The sequence below is a fragment of the Epinephelus moara genome, chromosome 17 (assembly GCF_006386435.1).
Source record: "Epinephelus moara isolate mb chromosome 17, YSFRI_EMoa_1.0, whole genome shotgun sequence".
In the NCBI taxonomy this organism is placed as follows: domain Eukaryota; kingdom Metazoa; phylum Chordata; class Actinopteri; order Perciformes; family Serranidae; genus Epinephelus; species Epinephelus moara.
The window spans coordinates 4,029,353-4,050,557 of NC_065522.1; the positions used below are offsets into that span (position 1 = coordinate 4,029,353).

The window sequence follows — 21,205 nt, forward strand, 5'->3', positions numbered from 1 at the left end:
CTCGTTAATGAAACACGATTAAACAAGTTTCACTTTCACTTCTTATAAGTTGACTTGTGGCTTATTCATGACAAAATGAAACTTGATAGGCAAACATTACACACTAAACCACTATTACACTCGTCTCCTCTACAGGCTGATAGACATTTGTTCGGGAGAAACACAAACTGCACCTTTTCCTGAAAACACGTTCCTTTGTGCACATGCCAGAGGAGTGGTATGTGTGTGTGTGTGTGTGTGTGTGTGTGTGTGTGTGTGTGTGTGTGTTTGTGTGTGTGTGTGTGTGTGTGTTTGAATGAGACAAGGAAAACAGTTAAGTGACTTTCCATATGCTCCGTCATGCTTTGAGCAAAACAGACAGACAGTGGTGGGAATGGGAGGGAGGCGAGAGTGGATGTGTGTGATCATGAAAAGGAAGCCTGTCCAGACAGTGTCAGATGACATCATCCTGTCTAATAACTTCTGTGTGTGTGCGTAGGTGGGGGGTGGGGCTTGAGAGCATGCAGCTCTGCATATAACAGGAAAGAAGCTCATTCAGTCATTCAGACTCAAGCAGCAGCAGACAGAAGCTGAAACTACATACAGCCGCTGAACGACATCTGACATATTTCAACCAAAAGGTAAGAAACACAACTGGACTTCAGAGCTTTTAAAATCACAATTATGTAACAAATCTAACAAAGTCAAGACATTTTTCTTACAAATGTCTTCAATTTGATGAAAGTGTTACTTTGCATTGCAGTTATATGAACAAAAACACATCACAAGGAATAATAGTTGGACAGGTTTTGTACAACTCCATACCACTGTTTTACTATTTTATTGTTTTTAGGGACTGTTCATTACTTATGGGGGGGGGGGGGGGGGTGCAAAAAAATAGGAGACATGTAAAATATTTTTAAGCACTGGGGAGCAACATGTTTGGGTTTTTTCTTTTTTGGCTTAAGGGAGGGGTTTACAAATTTAAATGGTTGTATTTTGTATTTTGTTTAACGCTGATCTTTAAAGAAAACTTCAAGAGTTTGAACAAATTGCACATTTTTTCACAGCTGGAAACTGTAAAAACAGGAATGGTTGTTGGATTTTAAAATTTCCAATGGTCCTAGCACACATTATGTGTGACAAATGCGTCCATGCGAAACTTAACCAAGTCTGAGATTAAAATAGCGATATTTCATCAAAATCACTTTATTCTACATCAACTTTAAAATGTGGCTGAAAATAAATTGTTTTTATGAACTAACTAGCATGCACGACAAGAAATTTTAACTTTAATTTCAAACATCAAAGGGTACAATTTGAAAATCTAATAATTATTGATGAGCCAAAAATGTTCACTTCAGTAGCACTTGCATCCACCAAACTTTCCCATTTCATTCCTAGGTTTCTACAGAGGGGTTTACTCATATATCATTATAGCCTGATTTCCCAATATTTTATCCCTAAAAACATGGCAAAAATGTATTTAATTTTTTTATGGCTGTTGACAGTATTTTTTGATTTATGGAGCGATAACCTATGACTCTTGATATGACAACAAAATGAAACAAGAATTTTGAACCTGGCTTTATCCACTGTTCAGATTTCTGTTCTGGAAATGTATGCAAATTAGAACATATTTCATTAAATAGTGACTCATTTGCATATTTACACACAATTTTAGAAAACATTTTATTCAGAAAATAATTGTCTTGTGGTGAGTAATGAACTGGGAAAGTTTCATAAGGACATCTATTAGCTAAAAATGATACTCATGTGTTCATCGTCTGAAAAAAATGCCTAAATTCCCAAAAAAGTAGTGAGGATTCATTATTCCTATTGAGGTGGTGGAGTTAGTACTTTCATACCCATATTTTTTACCCTCTTTTAATACTAACAGTGGTGGAAAGTAACCAAGTACAAAGGTAACACAGTTTACTTTAGCCATGGTCCAGTGGTTTATAGAATATTGCACAACTGCTGTGTGTTGCTCTCTGTGGTGATCAGTGAAAGCATGTGTGTGTTCAGAGGTAGATGTGATCGCTTATGCAAACAGAGGCACCGACCTGTGATTCAGAAGCAGGTCTATGGCACTACTGCTACAGTATGTAAAGTATGCTGTAACCACAGTGTACCATACACTATTGATATATGCAATGGAAAGCCAATGTTACTGACACACACAGATTTTCCAGTTAACACAGTGATGTGAATGCGTTCACATCCAATATGAGTCACGTACGTACATGTAATACAATGTAGCTGCAAGGTCAATGACTTCATCTGGGCCTTGACCAAATTTAAAGGGTTAGTTCAACAGTGTAAAATTGTTCAGTTTTCTGAAGAATTAAATAAGTCAGATCAGCTGGCCCTAACCTTTTTGACTTAGGACCATGGATTGATTAATAAATAGGCCTACTGGGGTCAGGCTCAGGGGCCCAGAGTGGTAGGGGGCCACCTGGCCTTTACCTGCAAAATGTCACTCAAATGAACATGTACACTGACCAGAAAGAGACTGAAAATGAGCACAAAGAGACACAGAATAACTTCAAAAATGGGCAAAACAACCACAAGGAGACAGAAAATTACTACAGTAAAACACAAAACTACCAAAAAAACACATAAAATTACCTCCAAGAGACCAAAATAACTACAAAAAGACATCAAAAAAACCACAAGCAAACACAAAATAGCTACAAAGAGAAACAAAACGACTATAAGTGACACAAAATTACCCCAAAGAGATACAAAAAACAAACATAAAATGACTACAAAGCAGTGAAATACAGATTTACTTCAACAAGACCCATACGACTGTAAAAAGACACAAAACAACCACAAGAAAACACAAAATGACTACAAAAAGGCACAGAACCACCACAGTGATTACATATTTTTCTCCCTATTTCAAAACAAAAACCTATTTAAAATGCACAAAAGTAAAAAAAAAAAATGAGGCTACTGATGTGGGAACATTTCCTGTATCACTGCATCATTGCTGTCTTGACGCTAAAAAATATCCTTGGCATCTTTTCTAACGCCCTAAGTCTGACTGAAAACATCTAAGAGCTGTTTAGAGTCTTTTGCAGTGCTGTGCCCACCTCTTACAAGAAACAGAAACACTCACATGCTGAGAACATATGGGGCAACATTTTGTCGTAATTTGTTCTCCTTTAGGATGAGGTGTTACTGATGCCAGTGACAGTGTGCATACGGCAAAAAAATGTTCCCTTTTTTCCCCAATGAAATATTAAGTAGATAAAAGGTTTTACTTTAAGGTGTCTCATTCCACTGTCTGAATATAAACAGACCACGATCCAACTCACACCTACTCTCTTCTTTCTTTCCCAGGATGCTTTGTGTGTATATTTTCCTGTTGCTGACACTGAGCAGAGTGGGGCTGGGCTCTCTTCAAGATAAACAGACTGACTTTGGCTTGAAGGTCTTCTCACAGCTGGCTCAGGACTCTGCAGACAAGAATGTGGCCTTGTCTCCGTACGGCGTGGCCTCTGTGCTGGCCATGGCTCAGCTTGGAGCTGCTGGAAACACCCGCAGAGCTTTAACTGCTGCTATGGGCTTTTCTCTGCAAGGTAAGTGATAGATTAGAGACACTAAATCCCGAAGATCTGTGAATTATTTGGGTAGATTGTGCATGGGAAGAGGAAGGTATGTTGGTGTAGGCTACCACTGGTGTAGTCATAAAACAAACCCTTATCTTGCCTCCCCTGCAGAGCGAGGGATGTCTCGGGTGCAGCGCCTCCTGCAGCGTGACCTGTCCAGTGAGGAGGGGGTTGAGACAGCCAGCGGTGTCATGGTGGAGAGGAAGATGAGCCTGGAGAAGGGATACCGCCGAGCCCTGGCCAAGGCCTTCCAGACCCACCCTAACCAGGTGGACTTCACCAAGCCAGACCAGGCAGTCAGCGTCATCAACTCATGGGTCTCCGACCACACTGCAGGTACTCACACCATCCAGCTAACAGCATGTCATTTGCAGGATTATTTTGTTTTTCTTTGCTTGCAGATTTTGAATCCTTTGTGACTTCATTGCTATCTTTTCTTCTGCAGGTGCTATCCCAGAATTCCTGGCATCTGGATCTTTGACTGATGAGACCCGCCTGGTCCTCCTGAATGCCCTCCACTTCCAGGGCCTCTGGAAGGTTCCCTTTGACCCCAAACTGACACAGGAGAGGATGTTCCACTGTGCCAATGGCAGCAATGTGCCCGTGCACATGATGAGACTCACCAATCGCTTCAGCTATGGTAGGTTCAACACACTGAACCAGTGCACTTTATCTATATTTGACATAGATGACAGACTGTGTGTCACTTAATACATCTATCTCCTTCTCCTTCATCAACAGGTGAGTTTGTGACTGCCGATGGGGTGGACTATGATGTTATTGAGGTCCCATACGAGGGGGACTCAATGAGCATGCTCCTGGTGTCACCCTTTGAGCCTGAAGTTCCCCTGAGCATACTCAGTGCAGATCTGAGCAGCCAGAAGATTAAGCAATGGAGAATGGAGTTGAGGAATGTCAAGCGACAGCTGGCCATGCCCAGGTGAGGGAGACAGAATCAGACAGTTTGTGGGGTAGCTCACATGAAATTATTTGCTGTTCTCATTACCTGTTCGTATGTATACCTACCAAAAGTAATGCACCAGAATTTGTATATGTCCCAAGCCATCATGAGCCAGTAACTTAATTGTGAAGGGGGGCAAGGTTGGATGGTGGACGGGTCAATCAAACACAGGACTTTTCCCCAGAAAACCGGTATTTGTGTCCTGTGAAACTTAGTGAACTTAACGTTAATTAAGTAATGTGACAACGTCTGACCATGTTCTTTTTCCGAAACCTAACCTACGTACCATCTCTTGCCTAAACCTTACCGACGTAACATAACTTGCCTAAACCTTACCTACGTAACTTAACTTGAAGAACATAACTTGACAATGCCCAACCATGATTCTTTTCCTAAACCTAATCCACGTAATTTGACTTGCTTAAACCTCACCTATGCAATTTCTCCTGCCTAAACCTTGCCTACATAACTTCTCTTGTCTAAACTTTACATACATAACTTCTCTTGCCTTAACCTTACCTACGTGACTTCTCTAGCTTAAACCTTTCCGACATAACTTCTCTTGCCTAAACCTTACCCACGTTGCCTAAACCTTACCCACGTAACTTCTCTTGCCTAAACCTTACCTACGTAACTTTACCTTTCTAAACCTTACCTACGTAATTTTACATTAAGTACAAAACGTGACAATGCCCAACCATGATTATTTTCCTAAACCTAATCTATGTAACTTTTCTTTCCTAAACATTACCTACATAACTTCTCTTAGCTAAACCATACCTACGTAACTTCTCTTGCCTAAACCTTACCTACATGACTTTACTTTCCTAAACATAACCTATGTGACTTCACTTGCCTAAACCTTACCTACACACTTCTACTTTCCCAAACCTAACCTACGTAACTTTACATTAAGTACGTAACATGATGATGCCTAAACATTATTCCTTTCCTAAGCCTAGCCTAACTGGTAGTGGCACTAATTCGTTGGGTACTAATTTGTTAGATATCATATCATACGAACAGTTACATTAGGATACTCTGGAAATTATTTGAATGAAATACTAGTAATGTTTTACCATTTTTGTGTCATATTGATTATTATGTGGCTGCCAAGAGGGTAATTGAGGATCTATGTGTGTTCTCGCAGGTTTTCTCTGAACTCTGAGGTGGATTTGAAGACTGCTCTGCTTAACATGGGTCTGGGAGACATGTTTAACCTGGCTACTGCTGACTTCACACGCATCACTTGTAAGTTAACCTCTTAGGAAAAACAATTAGTTTGTTAGGAAGTTCACCATTCCATATAAGCATGTTAAAAACTACAATAAGTTTAGTGCATTTTTGCATTTAGTGCATTCAGATGTATCTAATCTGTGTGTGTTTCTGCCCTGCAGCTGATGAGAGGCTGTGTGTGTCCAAGGTTCTGCAGAGAGTGAAGATTGAGGTGAATGAGCGAGGAACTAAGGGAGCAGCAGCAACAGGTAGGCCCACTACTAATACAAGCATTGGACTCATGAGTTTCAGTGTTTTAGAGAGAGGCTAATGTAGAGGGATTGGACATTTTCTATCTAATCATTGCATTAGGTCTCCTATTAGAAGATAAGTTTTCTCACCACATGAATAGCTGAGTCAAACACAACAAACACCCAAAATGATGGCCAGATCTATGTAATTATCCTTTATGTGAAGCTACAGTCAAAGCCAGCAACGCCTTCCTACCTTACTTATGTGACTTTTGCCAAACCTTACCTACGTTACTTAACTTTCCTAAATCTTACCCACATAACTTCTCTTGCCTAAACCTTACCAACATAACTTTACTTTTCTAAACTTTGACTAAGTAACTTTACATTCCTAAACATTAAATATTTAACTTCTCTTGCCCAAACCCTGCCTGTGTAAATAAACCTTATCTAGCCTACATAATTTTACTTTCCAAAACCTTACCTGTGTAACTTTACTTTCAGGGTTAGGATTAGCAAATAAAATAGGGTTAGGGTTATAGCACATATTTCTAAATATATTTTGTGTTTAATCAAATTATAACAACCAAAACTGAGACAAGGCCAGGGTGTATTCAGGAGTACTGTTAAGGATTTGGGGCTTCAGGCAAAAACAATGACCTGTTTTTCATTACTTCCCTCCGTTAGCCGCTGTGATGTTTTCTCGAATGGCAGTGGAGGAGATTACTCTGGACCGACCCTTCCTCTTCCTCATTCAGCACAAACTTACAGGTAACGCTCTTTTTATGCTTTATTTTGAAATCCCATTTTAGAATTCAGCCTAGCCATCCAGGTAGCATCTTTAGTCGGTGTTTCTGATGTTTTACTTCCTGTATCCCAGGTGCTGTTCTGTTCATGGGTCAGTTCAACCAGCCTCAAGAACGATAACCCACTCGCCTTCATTCCACTGTGTCTGACTACTGCTGCTCATACTCCACATATACATGGTGACCACACCAGACCTACTGTACAGGGTTCATATGACTGAAAGCTTTATTTATAATGTGCTTAATACAGGAAGACTGGGGCAAAGGGATACACAGATCTAACATGACAAACATTGGAAACATTGACTGAGAGTTTATATGTTTGCTGTTAATTTATTTTTCTGAATGTTTGAGGTTGATGAGATGGAAAGAAATATGAAGGAAAGTTAACTGATTAGGTAGTTTACTGTTGTCTGACACAACAGGCACCAATGCACTGCATGAGTACCAAAAAATTTGTATTTTTTCTATCTATTTTTGCAATGTTATTTGTAATGTCTATTATTGTTATTGCCTTGTTGTTGCAAAGTTACATTTGTGTTTGGCCATATTTATATTTATTAAAATACTATGTTTTTACAAAGCTGCAATGTGTGATTACTGTGGTGTTGAGATCTGTGGAAGGTCAACACTGACCTCTTGTGTTCAAACAGCCAAAAGTCATGACTTCAATGCTTCACATGCACATACTCATCACTTTAAATTATGCAGACTCAATGAAGCCCTGATTAAATATAATGTAACTATAAGCTTTCAGTGAAGTGAAATTTTCTAGTATCTAGTTTGCACCATAAAATAACCAGATTATAAGCAAAGCTAACACTGTCAGATTAAATCCCTTTGCACTCTAATTTGTCTTAACTGTAAGCATTTTTTCCAAGGTATTTAAACTTTTGTTGTTGAAAACAATAGCAAATACAAGTTATTATTACATTTATTATTAAGGCTAAATATTTTATGTAATTTTACACTTTTTAGGGGCCACACCACAGCGTGTCAGTATACATTACTCTTTATGAAGTGTTGGTATTTGGACACTACGATTTAAAAAAAAAAAAAAAAAAAGTTACTGCTGCCCAGTGACATACGGTAGTTAGGATTGGCCCCAATGCACGCTATTATGATGGGCCCTAGTGCCAGATTTTGCATCGAAACAGCCACTGTATATTTTATAGTGTTTTTACATGATCAAATACTGACTTGATGTTGGACAGCATCAAAATACATATTACCAATCATCGGCATCAAAGGTTTTAAATAGTTTATTTGTAGTTTATGTAAAATTAACATATCATTTTGTTATCAATTGTTACTGATTATTTCACAAAAGAAAAAAAAACAAACATGCAAATTGCTTGCACTGCACTGCTTGCACTGTCTATATTTACGCCCCTGCTGCTGCCACTCTTTGTGGTGGAAATTAAACATTCACTGACACTAACCAGTGGTAGCTTTTCACAACATGGGTGTTCAATGTTAGAAATGAACATCTTTGCAGTTTTATTCAAAGTCAAGCCAGACATTGAAAATCTACCCTAAGCCTAGTGTTAAATGGCATCCAGTGGTGAGGCTACAGATTGCAACTGTAATACCAAAATCTGTGACCCATCAGATTCTGTGACAGATTCTGCACCAGACTCCCTTGAAAAATTGTTGAATTTTGTGAGCTGTTGAGTGGTTAGGGTTAAGGTTTAAGGGCTGGGTCATGGCTTTTGATGAGTTGGTAGTTAAAATAACCAACTGAAACTTCTCCCGAGTGCTAAGCAAGGCAAGGCAAATTTATTTATATAGCATATTTCATACCCAAAGGCAACCTAAAGTGCTGTACAGATGACTCAAGTCAAAGTTTATTGTAGCCCAATCACAAAGCAGGCCTTAAAGGGCTGTACAAATCGTAATTTCAATTCGATTTCAGTGTCAATTTGATCTAAAAAGTCTTAAAGTCCAAGAAGTCACAATTAGCTTCAGAGGCATACAACATCCCTCTGTCTTTGGACTCTCAAAGTGAATAAAACCCATAGTGTAATAGCCTGGAAGAGAAACACATAAAAGCTGGATATTTACATTTTGACAAAAACAATAAAAGTCCTCTCACCTCCTTGTCAAGTGTCTTACTCCTGATATGATGCAGTAGGTGACCTTTGACCTCAATTCTTAAAAAATCAGTACCGTTATTCTTTAACAACACCTTCTAGGAAGTGAGATCTACTGTGCATTCCAATGCCCATACTACCATACTATATAGTATGCCAGAAAAAATTCTGTATGTCCCAATATATAGTATGTCAAAAATACCAGGATGTTCTACTACATCTGGTCTGATTTGGCAGTATACAAGCCAGCATGCTCCCTATGCTGTTAGCATTTTGTCTACTTTGCCCCACAATCCTCTACCCAATGGACTATACGTCACATTCTGTACTGTACAACATCTATTGCACGTCTGTCCGTCCTGGAAGAGGGATCCCTCCTCAGTTGCTCTTCCTGAGGTTTCTACCGTTAAAGGTTTTTTTGGGGGAGTTTTTCCTTATCCGCTGTGAGGGTCCTAAGGATAGAGTGATGTCGTATGCTGTAAAGCCCTGTGAGGCAAATTGTGATTTGTGATATTGGGCTTTATAAATAAAATTGATTGATTGATTGATTGATTGATTGATTGATTGATTGACATTGACTGAGCTGCAAACACATGTCAGCTTGACAGCTGATTGCCAGCTGTGAGAAGTCACAGCGACAGATGACAGCGCATTCAAGTAACTGATGATCAGTGGAATAGTAATAATAGGAATATTGATTGTTTAGGTTAACAAAATAAGCATACATATTACAAAAAACAACAGGACATAACTATAAAAATATCAATGACAGAGAACAGCAGATGTAATTTAACTGTCGCAAATATAATATGCTAGAGTCTACAATCTGTGCAGTTATAACTTTAAAGTTAAACTACATACATTGCAAAGTACCAAAAGAGCTCTCTGGGATGATCTCCTTCTCTGGAAATTGGTAAGTGGTGTTTGTTTTATCTTCAAGGTAATGGATATTAAAGCAAGAGGGTCAAAGCTCAGGGTGTAATGTGATGAGAGAGTAGCATGTCCTCCTGACTGTGTTCATACTGCATGCAACAGTACATACTTTTTAAGGGCAGCAGCAGTACCGACTAAAAGAAAAAAGAAAAAGTATGCAATTCGAAACATACCCCTTATGAATGTGACAACCAACCCTGTTCTGCCCTACACAATAATAAACATAAGCTAAGAAGAATGACTTTAAAGCTGAACAGATAATGTAAAGAATACACAGATTTTTATGTACACAAGTATGTGAAAATATAAGTGTATATATAAATAGTATATAAATATATAGGAAAAAGAACCAATGACCAACAATAAAATTAAACTAAAAGGAAATACAAGTCTATATACAAGTAAAGTGGTCTCTAATTTGTAAACTATACAAATGGTACATATAAAATAAATACTAAATGAAAATGCATTTACTAGATGCAGCATGTGCACATGTGTGTATACTGTATACACAACATGTAGGATTTATATTGACAGTGACAGATGATATGTACATATTAAAATATTGCAACATTAAAAAGTGTAAAAATTAAAATCTATAATGAGAGCGATGGATGTGTTACAGGGTTATTGACAGTATATGACTGATTCACACAGAAGATACATAGATAAATGGTGTTATAATTTCATAAGTGCAATGAAATTGTAACACCATTATAATTTTAAAAGTGCGATTTTATAATTTTAGCTATATAATTTTCGATAAATGTCATAAATTGTAATTAAATAAGTAACTGACATTCCAACACAGCTGTCTCACAAAACCCCTAATCGCATCAGGACGAGGCTGTATAAAAAATGTGTTACCTGAGAGGCTAAACCCAGGGGATGGAAAAAAAATGAAAAAAGCATACGCATGCTCAGTAGAGGCGGAACTGCTCAGTGAAGCAGGGGAATGGGCTGAGCTTCAGTTACCCACTGTACTGTATCTGACACAGACATGCACTGTCAACGTTAGCTGCGGTGTATTCGTTTACGTGGACCAGGCAGTGTAGACGTAGTGTTTGTTTCTAACGTCGCAGCATCTGAATAAATTCGAACAAATGGTAAGTTAATCTTACTGCTTCTATTTCGCTTTAAAACAAGAGAGCAGGAGCTAGGTGCTAAGCTAATGCTAGCAAGGTGTATGGTTTCAGGAAGTGTCCACCTGCGCTACCTTTAACTTACCTGGCTTCCGTCAGCATAGCCCGCTAGCTAACAGGCCGTGTAACCGCATAGGGTGGAAAATAGTCTTGACTTTCTAACACTCAGTAGAGCTTTTAACTAGCCTGTGGTCCGTGTAATGGTATCTCAATGACATTGAGTAATGTTAAAACAGAGCATGACAGACAATGCTAAATTTAACAGTTGAATAATAGCCGAGCTTCCTCGTTGCAGGTAATGAGTATAGGCCCAGGTTTTAGTCAGTGTCAACAATGGAGATGACAGTTAGATGACTGTTAACTCAGCTGCCTGTTTCTAACTGCCATCTACCAACCTATAGGTTGAATATCCAGCAATGAATTTATTATTACATTAGAATGCACAGTAACTATTATTTTGTCACTGTTGAAATGTATTAGTACACTTAATAAACATGTGTCCAAATAGTGTATGTAAATATCCACAAATGCTCTTTAATTTCATTGGCTATAATGACAGCTGTGGCTGGCAGATGTAGGGAAGCCTGGGGTTGGTTGGCACGCTTTTCACTCTCTGCTGTACTTCTCTGATATAATTTATGTTAGAATTTTCTGACCAGCAGCAAATGAAAGGTGAAGGTCTCAGCTGTGAATAAACACATCTTATTTAGGGATGCACAATATTGGATTTTTATTTTTTTTTTGCTTATTTTCAATATGCCAATATATAACAACTAATTTAGCTGTTAACTGTTACTGATATCTGTATATCCACCTTCATTTTAGTAGAGAAAATCAAGTCTATTCTGTGGAATTGACATCATATTATGCATGCATACCCTTATCGTAATAGCCCAACAGCAGATGGAGACACAGTACTTTTCAGTGTATGCTGAAAAGTTGCTCTCATACTTTTCAGTGTATGTAATATTCATTCATTTGTGCAAATTAAGAAAAAGCACATTGGCCAATACCGATGACGTGCTCATATTATCGTGCATCCCTAGTCTTGTTGTAGAGCTGGATGATATGGCTAATAATGTTATCGTGATAAAAGTTTCCATATCAGGCAATACTGATTTATCGATAACAATATTGAGTGCATTTTAATCACATTTAAAAAGCCAAATAGTTATTTCTTTCAAGTTTAAAGATGATTGATTTTTGCTGCTGAGTAAATGTTGAAGAAACCATATGGTTAATGGCGGTTTAAAAAATTCTTTATTGTCAGAACATGACAAACATTTACCAAAAAGCAGATCATTTCGCAAATCTGAGGGAGATTCTAAACAATCATAATTGAAATAATGTCAGTAAGAAATCTTTCTACTGGTCAGGAGCATGTCAAACTTTTTCTACAGATGGTATAAAACATTCTGTTTGAGCTGACAGTGGAAACAAAATAAATAGATAAAACTAAAATCTCAGCTGTGGTCAGTATGTGCATTCATGTGCATTTCTCAATCAAAACAGTAACAAAAGACGGACTTTGATGACGTGTAGTAACATGGTTCATTCATTGCCTGTAAAAATCTTTTGTGATGAGACTCAGACAGAAATTATGTTTAGAGACGAGGAAATGTATGAAAGTTTTCACGTTACCGTTAGTCACGTTTTGTGATATCATTGTAATGAAATAGCTGGTTAATATGTCACGTCACATCACTTACTTAGCATTAGCTTTAGATGAGTCGGCTATACGGCTACTGTAGTTAACGTTATCTGGCGAATTCAGTTGTGGGGTAGTGCTGTGCTGTTATCTGTGGTCAAATACAATCATACTAAAAGTAACTTTATGAGCTTGTTGAATGTTGTAACATTATAATGTTACAGTATGTATTGGTGGCCGATCTCATCTGCTTCTTCTTCTACTATCACTACTGTTTCTCCTCCTTCTTCTTCTTCTGGTAAATGGTGGGTAGCAACTGGTGTTTAAGGAGCATTACCGACCCCCTCTATGGGCGTATGTGTGGTTTAATTATATGGAAGACTTATTGAACATTTATTACATTTCTATCAAGAAAAATTATATTGAGATAGTCATCATTATATTTTTATTGCCCAGCACTATCTTAATGTATCTTTATCAATTAACTAGAAGTATTGCATTCATAATGTTTCTGTTTAACACAGTTTTATATGTTTAGTCCACAGACCACTTTTTTTTTAAACTTTCAGTTAGGGCTGCATGATTCTGGAAAAAATGAAAATCACGATTTTTTGGCTTATAATTGAGATCACGATTCTCTCACGATTTTTTTCAACATAAAGATATATTGTGCTTATTTCCTGATACAAAAGGAAAATTAACAAAAATTATAAATAAATAATAAAAAAAATATCATTAAATAACAAAACCTATGATTGTGCCTGATACAAGAGACACAAGTCACAAACTCTGGTCAGCAGAGAGGGAACACTCCTGTTTTTAGCTTAAATGCAACAGCTGACAGCCTGACACTGACCGTAAAAACAATAAACTTTAGTCTCTTGTCTTCTCTTACAGCTTTTGAACAATTTTAACAATAATATCAATGTTGAACAACATTTTTCTGAGGTAGGTATTCCAGGCCTGGTATTAAGTCAAGATTAAACGTTTCAACACCATGCATTTGACAGGAGTATTCACCTAACATAGCCTGCATATCTTTAATTATGTAATTATTTATATGTCTCTATGTATATTTTTACATAAATCCCCAATATTTTATTTGCCTTTAAAAAATCATCTTCCTTCATTTAATTTGACAGTGTTTATTGTATTGTATTATATGTATTAATTCTCTACAGGATCTTGTATGTTCTTTAATGTGTGTTCAATTTATTAAAAAAAAACAAACAAAAAAACGTTTTGGTGAACCCTGCAGCAAAGTGAGCCCTCTTGCTCAGAGAGGATCTTTGCCTCCCAGTGTGTTCCTGGCGGCAGAGCAGAGTGATCCGTCTTCCTTCTCGGAGGATGTTTGTCCCATGAGAGCAGGCAGCTGTTCTCCGTGTCTGCAGTGTAAACATCTTTTGCTGGCGATTTGACAGTCACTAGAGACACATTATGACCCTTTCTAAAAGTTTTTGTGTGGTACCTGTGTTGTACATGAGCTAACGTTAGCGGCTAAGGACTGAGAGGCTGTCCGGTATATGTGTGTGTGTGTGTGTGTCTGTGTGTGTGTGTGTGTGTGTGTGTCTGTCTGTCTGTCTGTCTGAGGAGTGTCAGTATATTAACTTGTTAGCCGTAGCCTTGCTGTTCGTCATGTTAATGTTATCGTCGGCAGCCCTGAATAGCTTGTAAAGCTTTAGCATAGTTAACACATTTGTTATCGGCCCATGTGTTTACTGCTACAGAAAATTAATAAATCTTTGGTTTCCTCTCTGCCGTCTTTAATCACGCTTGCTAACGCTAAGTCAACTTTACCAGCAGATCTGAATGAGGCACAAACTGAGGCTACAGTTAGCGGTGTGTTTCCCCCCCTGTCTCGCTGCTTTCCAAACTGCCGGCCAGCTGTCGCTCTGCATCACGTGGTATAACGCTGCATCGTTGGGAGCGCTTGTTTTCATGCAGATGATGTCCGGACTCCCGGCACGGGCGGGGCCGGCAGAATCGCCGCCATTGAAAAATTAGATCGCATATGCATATGAATCGAGATCACGATTTTATTACGATTAATCTTGCAGCCCTACTTTCAATACAATAAAAGTAAAATTTAACTCTCAACAAAAATGTTCAGATGTGGGGGGTTTTAACACAGTAGATGAGTGCCGGACAAGAAAACAACTATTTTTACATTTGTGTTTCCGTGACTTTCAAAGGACAAGTAAATAGCTGTGTGCCAATCAGCCCCAGTCTTCCCTCCAACTGTAGGTTAGCTAACTAAGTCAGTGGAACAACAAGCTCTCTTGGCTGTTTCAGTTAAGATGTGTGTATGCCATTTACACTCCACAGTTTTTTTTTTTTTTTTAAAGAAGATATAGCACTTTGACGTTTAACAAAAAATAAGATTTTTTTTTTGTTTATGTTCAAAAGGACCACGATTCACAGAGGTTGCAGCAGGCAGTTTAATGTTGTGTTAAAAGCAGATCTCTAAATTAAATGTGTAAATTTATAGTTTTTGGTAATTGTGTAGCCAACTGAAACAGCAAACTTATGATAAATTAAGTTGAAACTGAAAGAGTATTGGAGATGAAATTTTTAGGTGTCATAATAAATAATAAACTTTGCTGGAAGCTGCACATAAATTATATCAAAGCCAAAATTTCAAAGTCAACTGCAATATTATATAAAGTTAAAGATCTTATAAATCAAGCCTCATTATACACCTTATACTGCCATACATTGCATATTGTGTGGAAGTGTGGGGAAATACATATAAAACAAATACAAATCCAATTTTCATACTTGAAAAGAGAGCCATAAGAATTGTGAACAAAACCTCATACAGAAAACCAACAAACTCATTATTTATTAAACTAAAGACTCTGGAATTTGAAGATTTGGTCAACTTTAAAACAAAAACAAAAAACCCAAACAATTATCACCTTAAAGTATCCAAAAGTTATTTAAAAAAAGAGAAAGTCAGCATGCTTTGAGAGGTATTTTTATGGTCAAAAAACTTTGTGAGAACCAATGCCAAACTACATTGTATTTCATTTAAATGGAACAGTTTTAGTGAGGAACTGAAAACATCTAGAACGTTAAGTAAGTTTAAACAAAAGTTTAAAAATAATGTATTTATTGAATATGAAAATGGACTGTAATACTAACGTAGAAGAACAGGGCACAAAGTGTGTAAGTTGCCTTTTGTTAGTTGTTTTTTTTTCTTTTTGTGTATGTATGTGTTGTATTCTTTTTTTTGATGTTTTGTCTTGTTTGCCTGTTTTGGCTTGTTTTGTTGTTGATTGCTAAATATGATGTACTGTTAAAATAGTAGGTGTTATAAGCTGTAGCTTCAGCCTGCACCTTTTTTCGGACTGCAGAAGTGTCTTAGTTATGTGAAATTAGTTTATTGTAATGTTTTGCACTGTACTATTTAATTGTCAGACATTTTCAGATTGTGTGAGACGTTGGGACTTCATTTACATGAATTTGTAGATTAATACATGTTCTCATTTCTATTTGCAGACCAAAATAAATTCTAAAAATAATGACCTCCAGGTTTCAGCTACAGCGTAGTGATAAGTTAGATATAAAAACATTGTTAGATGAGACTTACCAGCAGTTTGTCATTACTGTCATAAGTGTCAAATGTGAAGTTGTAAATCACTAATATATCGTATACACATGTATACGTTTTTTTGCACTAACCAAATAGACGTGTATCCTGCTGCTGTAAAACAAATGGGAACCACACCTTCCACTCTGTTTCTCTGTCATTTAGACTATATACAGAGATAAAGACAGATAGCAGGCAAATGTAAGTAAAAATAAGTGGTACTGTATATTTGTGTTAGGATTGTGTCAGGTGTAGAGTTTTATTAAAGCTGTGATGATGGCAGAGTCACTGTGTTGATATTAGTGAGACCATCAGGTATTTTCCTGTGAATAAAATGACCTGTACATTAGGTTATCATTGGTTTATGTGGGTTCACTGTGTACACTAGCTGCGGTACATAATTTTTGTGTAGATGTGGAGAGAATATCACACCAAACTGCATGTAGATATCTGCTCATTTAAGAGAGTTATGCATAGCACCCAGTTTATAAAGTTGTTACAGCAAATGTGTTGGCATACACTTGCCTGCTTGCATATTTAGCAGACACAGAGCAACATTATCATCACCTCACCCATGGCCTAAATATATTTTTCATTGCTTTATATTAATGTCAACCTCAGTCCCATGCAGCTGTATGGAGGACTCTCAATGGCTACAGCCTGCAAACTCAAGACTTATAGCAAGCTAACCTCATTCCATTTTATAATACTATATCCATTATAGCCACATTGAAGGATTCCTTCCAAAAAAATCCAGTGTCGTACAGTTTTGTCATCATTTTCCTCAAATTCTCAGCTAATGTTCAGAATGTCTCAAACACTCTACAGTAGTCAGCCATTAGTCGCGATGATAGCAGATGAACTCGCGAAGGGTTTAGCTACCACCGCTTCTCATGACCTTTGCCTTGCAGGTTGTTAGCAGTTCATTGAGAGTCTCCCATGATATTATTGGACCAGGCCTAGGTATTGACTGATATTCCAATTCCTAATTGACATTGATTGGAAATAAAAAAAAATTAAAAACAGGCCACCTTTAGTTGTTCTGAAAGGAGTTTGGTGTGATATTCTCTATTGTGCAGTATGTCTCCATTGAAATGTTCTCTATGAGGAATGTCTTAATGAAATACAACACTTCCCAATTACATCCCCCTGCAGAGCCAGATAGCCACCATTTTAGACGTATGCATGTGCGAGTGTTGTGGCCAATCAGAGTGTAACAATCCCTTGTCAGTCAAACACTAACTAGTTTTTAATTCATCCAATCTCTTCTCAGTAGTGGGAGTAGTCAACATTAACTAGCTAGCTATGCTAGCGCTAACTAGCGTCTACGATTCAACTCCCTGATCATAACGGAATAGAGTAACGTCAGACATTGTTCATTTTAGCACAACTGCTGCGAAAGCATGTTCTTTGTTTAAATTATTGGACAATTAACAGACAGTGAATCATAGTTGCTTGTTTCTGGCTGCCAGCAGTAGCTTGCGCAGCTAAATGTCAGCTAAGTTAGCTGAAAACCTGTCTATTTCCACTTAAAAATGTAGATTAAAAAAAGCGGTGAAAGTTAAGATATTCTGTAATAATCCATGATTAAGTTGACAAGTAGACAGTGTTAGTTAGCGAGCTAGTGCACTAGCTAGTGGAAAAGTTTTCTACTTCCACTTTAAACAAGCAATTGCGAACATAAGGCTAACATTATTTTACAACAACAATCTTAAACATATAGCTATCTCAATCTGTACAACATAAAAGTAGGGATGGGTACCCAAACCCAGTACCAAATTAGCCCTGGGGCTAACTTATCAAAGACTGTAGTATTGATAAGCTCTGACGGTATGTTCTTTATCTGTATTTTTATTCATTTTAGTTTAATTCATTATCATCCCGCAGACCCTCATCCTTGCTCTGTGCCGGGGCTGAAGTGCTCCACATACACACACATCCACAAACACATGCACACGCCTACACAACATGGTAATCAGTGAACAGCCGGGCAGCCGCAGTGGAAACAAATTGAAGTTAACTCAAAAATTACTCGAGCTGACGACAGCTACTCTCTTTACTGTAAGTGACATTAAACCTTAGCGAGTAAGAAGCCAATACTTTATCAATACATGTGTTCAGCAAGAATAAACATGTAAACATGCAGACAGCGATATTTTAATATGCTCCATCCACAGTCTCTCATCCACCGGCACTAACCTACACAAGCACGCTAGTTTAGCTAATAGCAAATTGTTACTAATAAGCTCAAATGACAGCTGTCTGTATGTAGACTAGCTTAGTTTGACACTTATCTTAAAATTGGGCAGATACTTTTAAACTTAGCTGCTGGCTGAGACAAACAGCCCCTCCTCTTTCTGCCAGCGCTAATGCTACCTGCACACAGTGAATCACATCAGCAAAGAGGGAGCAGGACAGAGGGCAGGAGGACAGAGGACAGGTGGAATGACTTATTGTGACTAATAAAAACTAAACTTCTCTCAGTTTTGTGATGTCAGGAATATTATTATGATTATAGTGATGTTGCTGTTGTAAAAGTTACTGTTGCTGCTCTGGAAATGTTTAGTTGTATTCAAAATATTCAGTTATCCTATTCTGAATTTATTCTTTTTGAATTAATATATTTTCTAAAAAGCAATTATTTAGAAATGAAGAAGAACCGATAAGAATACCGATAAAGTACCGAATCGATAAGGAGTATCGATAAAAGTAGTAGTATTGATAAAATCTTAACGATACCCATCCCTACATAAAAGGGTGTGGTACTTGCGTATTCGCACGTCTAATACGGTGGCTCTGAAACTTGTGCATGCGCGTGTGTAACGGTGGCTCTCCGGCTCTGTAGGTGGATGTTTCTCACACTTCTTGCAAATGTTTCACCTTAAAAGTCTACCATGAAAGGGAGCTGCTGGAAGGCTTTTAATGTGATTGTTTTTTTTTTCTGTGCAGAGTTTTTTTGATGGAGTCATCGTGATGAGAAATAACAGTGTTGTCTTAGTACCACTACCTGGAACAACAATGTTCTTATCATCTTTCCTCCTAGATAGATCATCATATTGCTGAACTCTTAACATTGGCTTGATGTGATATACTTCCTTTTATTCATCAAAAACTTCTCTAACTCCTACCCATATGTGCACTTGGTGATACTCAGTCCTGCCATGTGATGAACACTGAAAAAGAGAACAACCTCTTAACCATCAGTTGTAGTCCTTGTTTGAAATTCCTGTCCTGGTGCAATAATACTTATCCCTTTTTCTCATATATTGGCAGATTCATCGACATGGAATATATATGAATAATAATGCTTTCCTGTCTGTGTTCTTCCCCTTGTTTTGAACTGTTTCTGTCCCTATCTGTGTGTAGATGCGCTTCATGCTGCTTTTCAGCCGACAGGGGAAGCTGCGGCTGCAGAAGTGGTACACAGCCACAGCTGAGCGCGACAAGAAGAAGATGGTCAGGGAGCTGATGCAGATAGTGCTTGCCCGCAAACCAAAGATGTGCAGCTTCCTAGAATGGAGGGACCTCAAGATCGTCTATAAAAGGTAAAGACTAAATCATAAACTCACAATGTTGCACTTATTTTGCTGACCAGCCAGAAGTATTTTCTCAAAAGTGTCCATGTTAGTGGAGGGGTTCTTCTTTAATGAGGTCCTTTATTTAATATGGGTCTCTTTTTACACCAGTTTCACTTTCTTTTTCTCTTTATTGAAGAAAATATTAAAACCAGACAACAGCCAAGAGGTTCATTTTGATGTTTGGCCAACTTCATTAATGTTAATGAGCTGCTTAGTTCGCCATGATCAAAAGCCAAATCAAATATAAGTGCACACTAGTGTGACTTTGTTTGCATGTCTGAATATCATTTTCAGCCTCCAGGCTGAGCATATAGTGGATGAGTTCAAATAATGAATTAAAATAAATATCCCAAAAATTCACAAAAATCAGTCCCTCCAAAAAATCGCGATCTTGCGATCACAGTGAGTCATGAGAAGTCGTCACACATGCGACGTCATTTGAAATGCAATCAGATGCATCATCAAATGCGCTAATGGCATTGCAGTATGGAGAAACGTTCTGTTTAAATGCATACAATATGTGTTGAATGTATTCAGATGTTTTTGAAAATGTGTTTACAGAAGATGTAGCTTACATGTTGTTTTACAGTCACATTGCCTGGTTTGAGAGCTACAATATTCACTCAGGATTTTTTGCAACATTATTGGAGTCCATGTTTTGAAACTAATTAAATAAAACTAAAGAAGAGAACTATAAAAAAAAACATTTGCAGCTATTTTTGTAATATTCAGTATGACTATTATAGCAAGTGATTACATGACTTATTTTTTTGGCAGTATGACTATTATAGCAAGTGATTACATGACTTATTTTTTTGGAGGTAGTAGTTTGTTTTTTGTTTTTATCACATTTTTTTTCTCCTTTTGTCATTTGGCCACAAATTCAAGTTTTTTTGCCGCGAGACCCTGGTCATTTTCATTAAATGATTTTATGCTTCAAAGATTTTTTCGGCTTTTGCCTTTAATGGACAGGACAGGATAAGCATGAAGGGGGAGGAGAAAGGGATGGCATGTGGCAAAGGGCTATGGGCTGGAATTGAGCCTGCGCCCACTGTGGCAAGGACATTGCCCTTGTACATGGGCGGCCAAATCAAATATATATAGAAATCCTGGCATAACGAGTAGCCAAACAACCCAAATTTGCTCATATTACTAGTTTTATTAAGATTGTTTAAATCAATAATTAATGGTAACAGTTAAAAGCTAACACACCTGTGGTACTAGTAATTTAACCAACCCGTCAGTCAGCCCTCAGTCAAGAATATTTAACTAGTTCCACTGTGTATGTATATATATATATATATATATATATATATACACACACACACATATACATATACATGTGTGTGTGTGTGTGTGTGTGTGTATATATATATATATATATATA

General features: G+C 37.5%; 2 protein-coding genes across 2 annotated transcripts in view; both read left to right on the plus strand.

The window, feature by feature from the left end:
- Positions 1–495: 495 nt before the first annotated feature.
- Positions 496–7,415, plus strand: serpine1 (serpin peptidase inhibitor, clade E (nexin, plasminogen activator inhibitor type 1), member 1). The gene is made up of 9 exons (XM_050066970.1): positions 496–620; positions 3,331–3,569; positions 3,711–3,935; positions 4,045–4,239; positions 4,341–4,539; positions 5,711–5,811; positions 5,958–6,044; positions 6,714–6,797; positions 6,907–7,415. Exons 2-9 carry the CDS (start codon positions 3,332–3,334, stop codon positions 6,951–6,953), a joined length of 1,176 nt encoding a protein of 391 aa, XP_049922927.1. The 5' UTR covers positions 496–620; position 3,331; the 3' UTR covers positions 6,954–7,415.
- Positions 7,416–10,798: 3,383 nt separating this feature from the next.
- The window catches only part of ap1s1 (adaptor related protein complex 1 subunit sigma 1), a 26,474-nt gene continuing 16,067 nt past the window's right edge, over positions 10,799–21,205 (plus strand). Inside the window, exons 1-2 of the mRNA XM_050067003.1 lie at positions 10,799–10,964; positions 19,607–19,785. Coding sequence (XP_049922960.1) covers positions 10,962–10,964; positions 19,607–19,785 — 182 coding nt within the window. The 5' untranslated portion in view covers positions 10,799–10,961. The remainder of the gene's footprint in view (positions 10,965–19,606; positions 19,786–21,205) is intronic.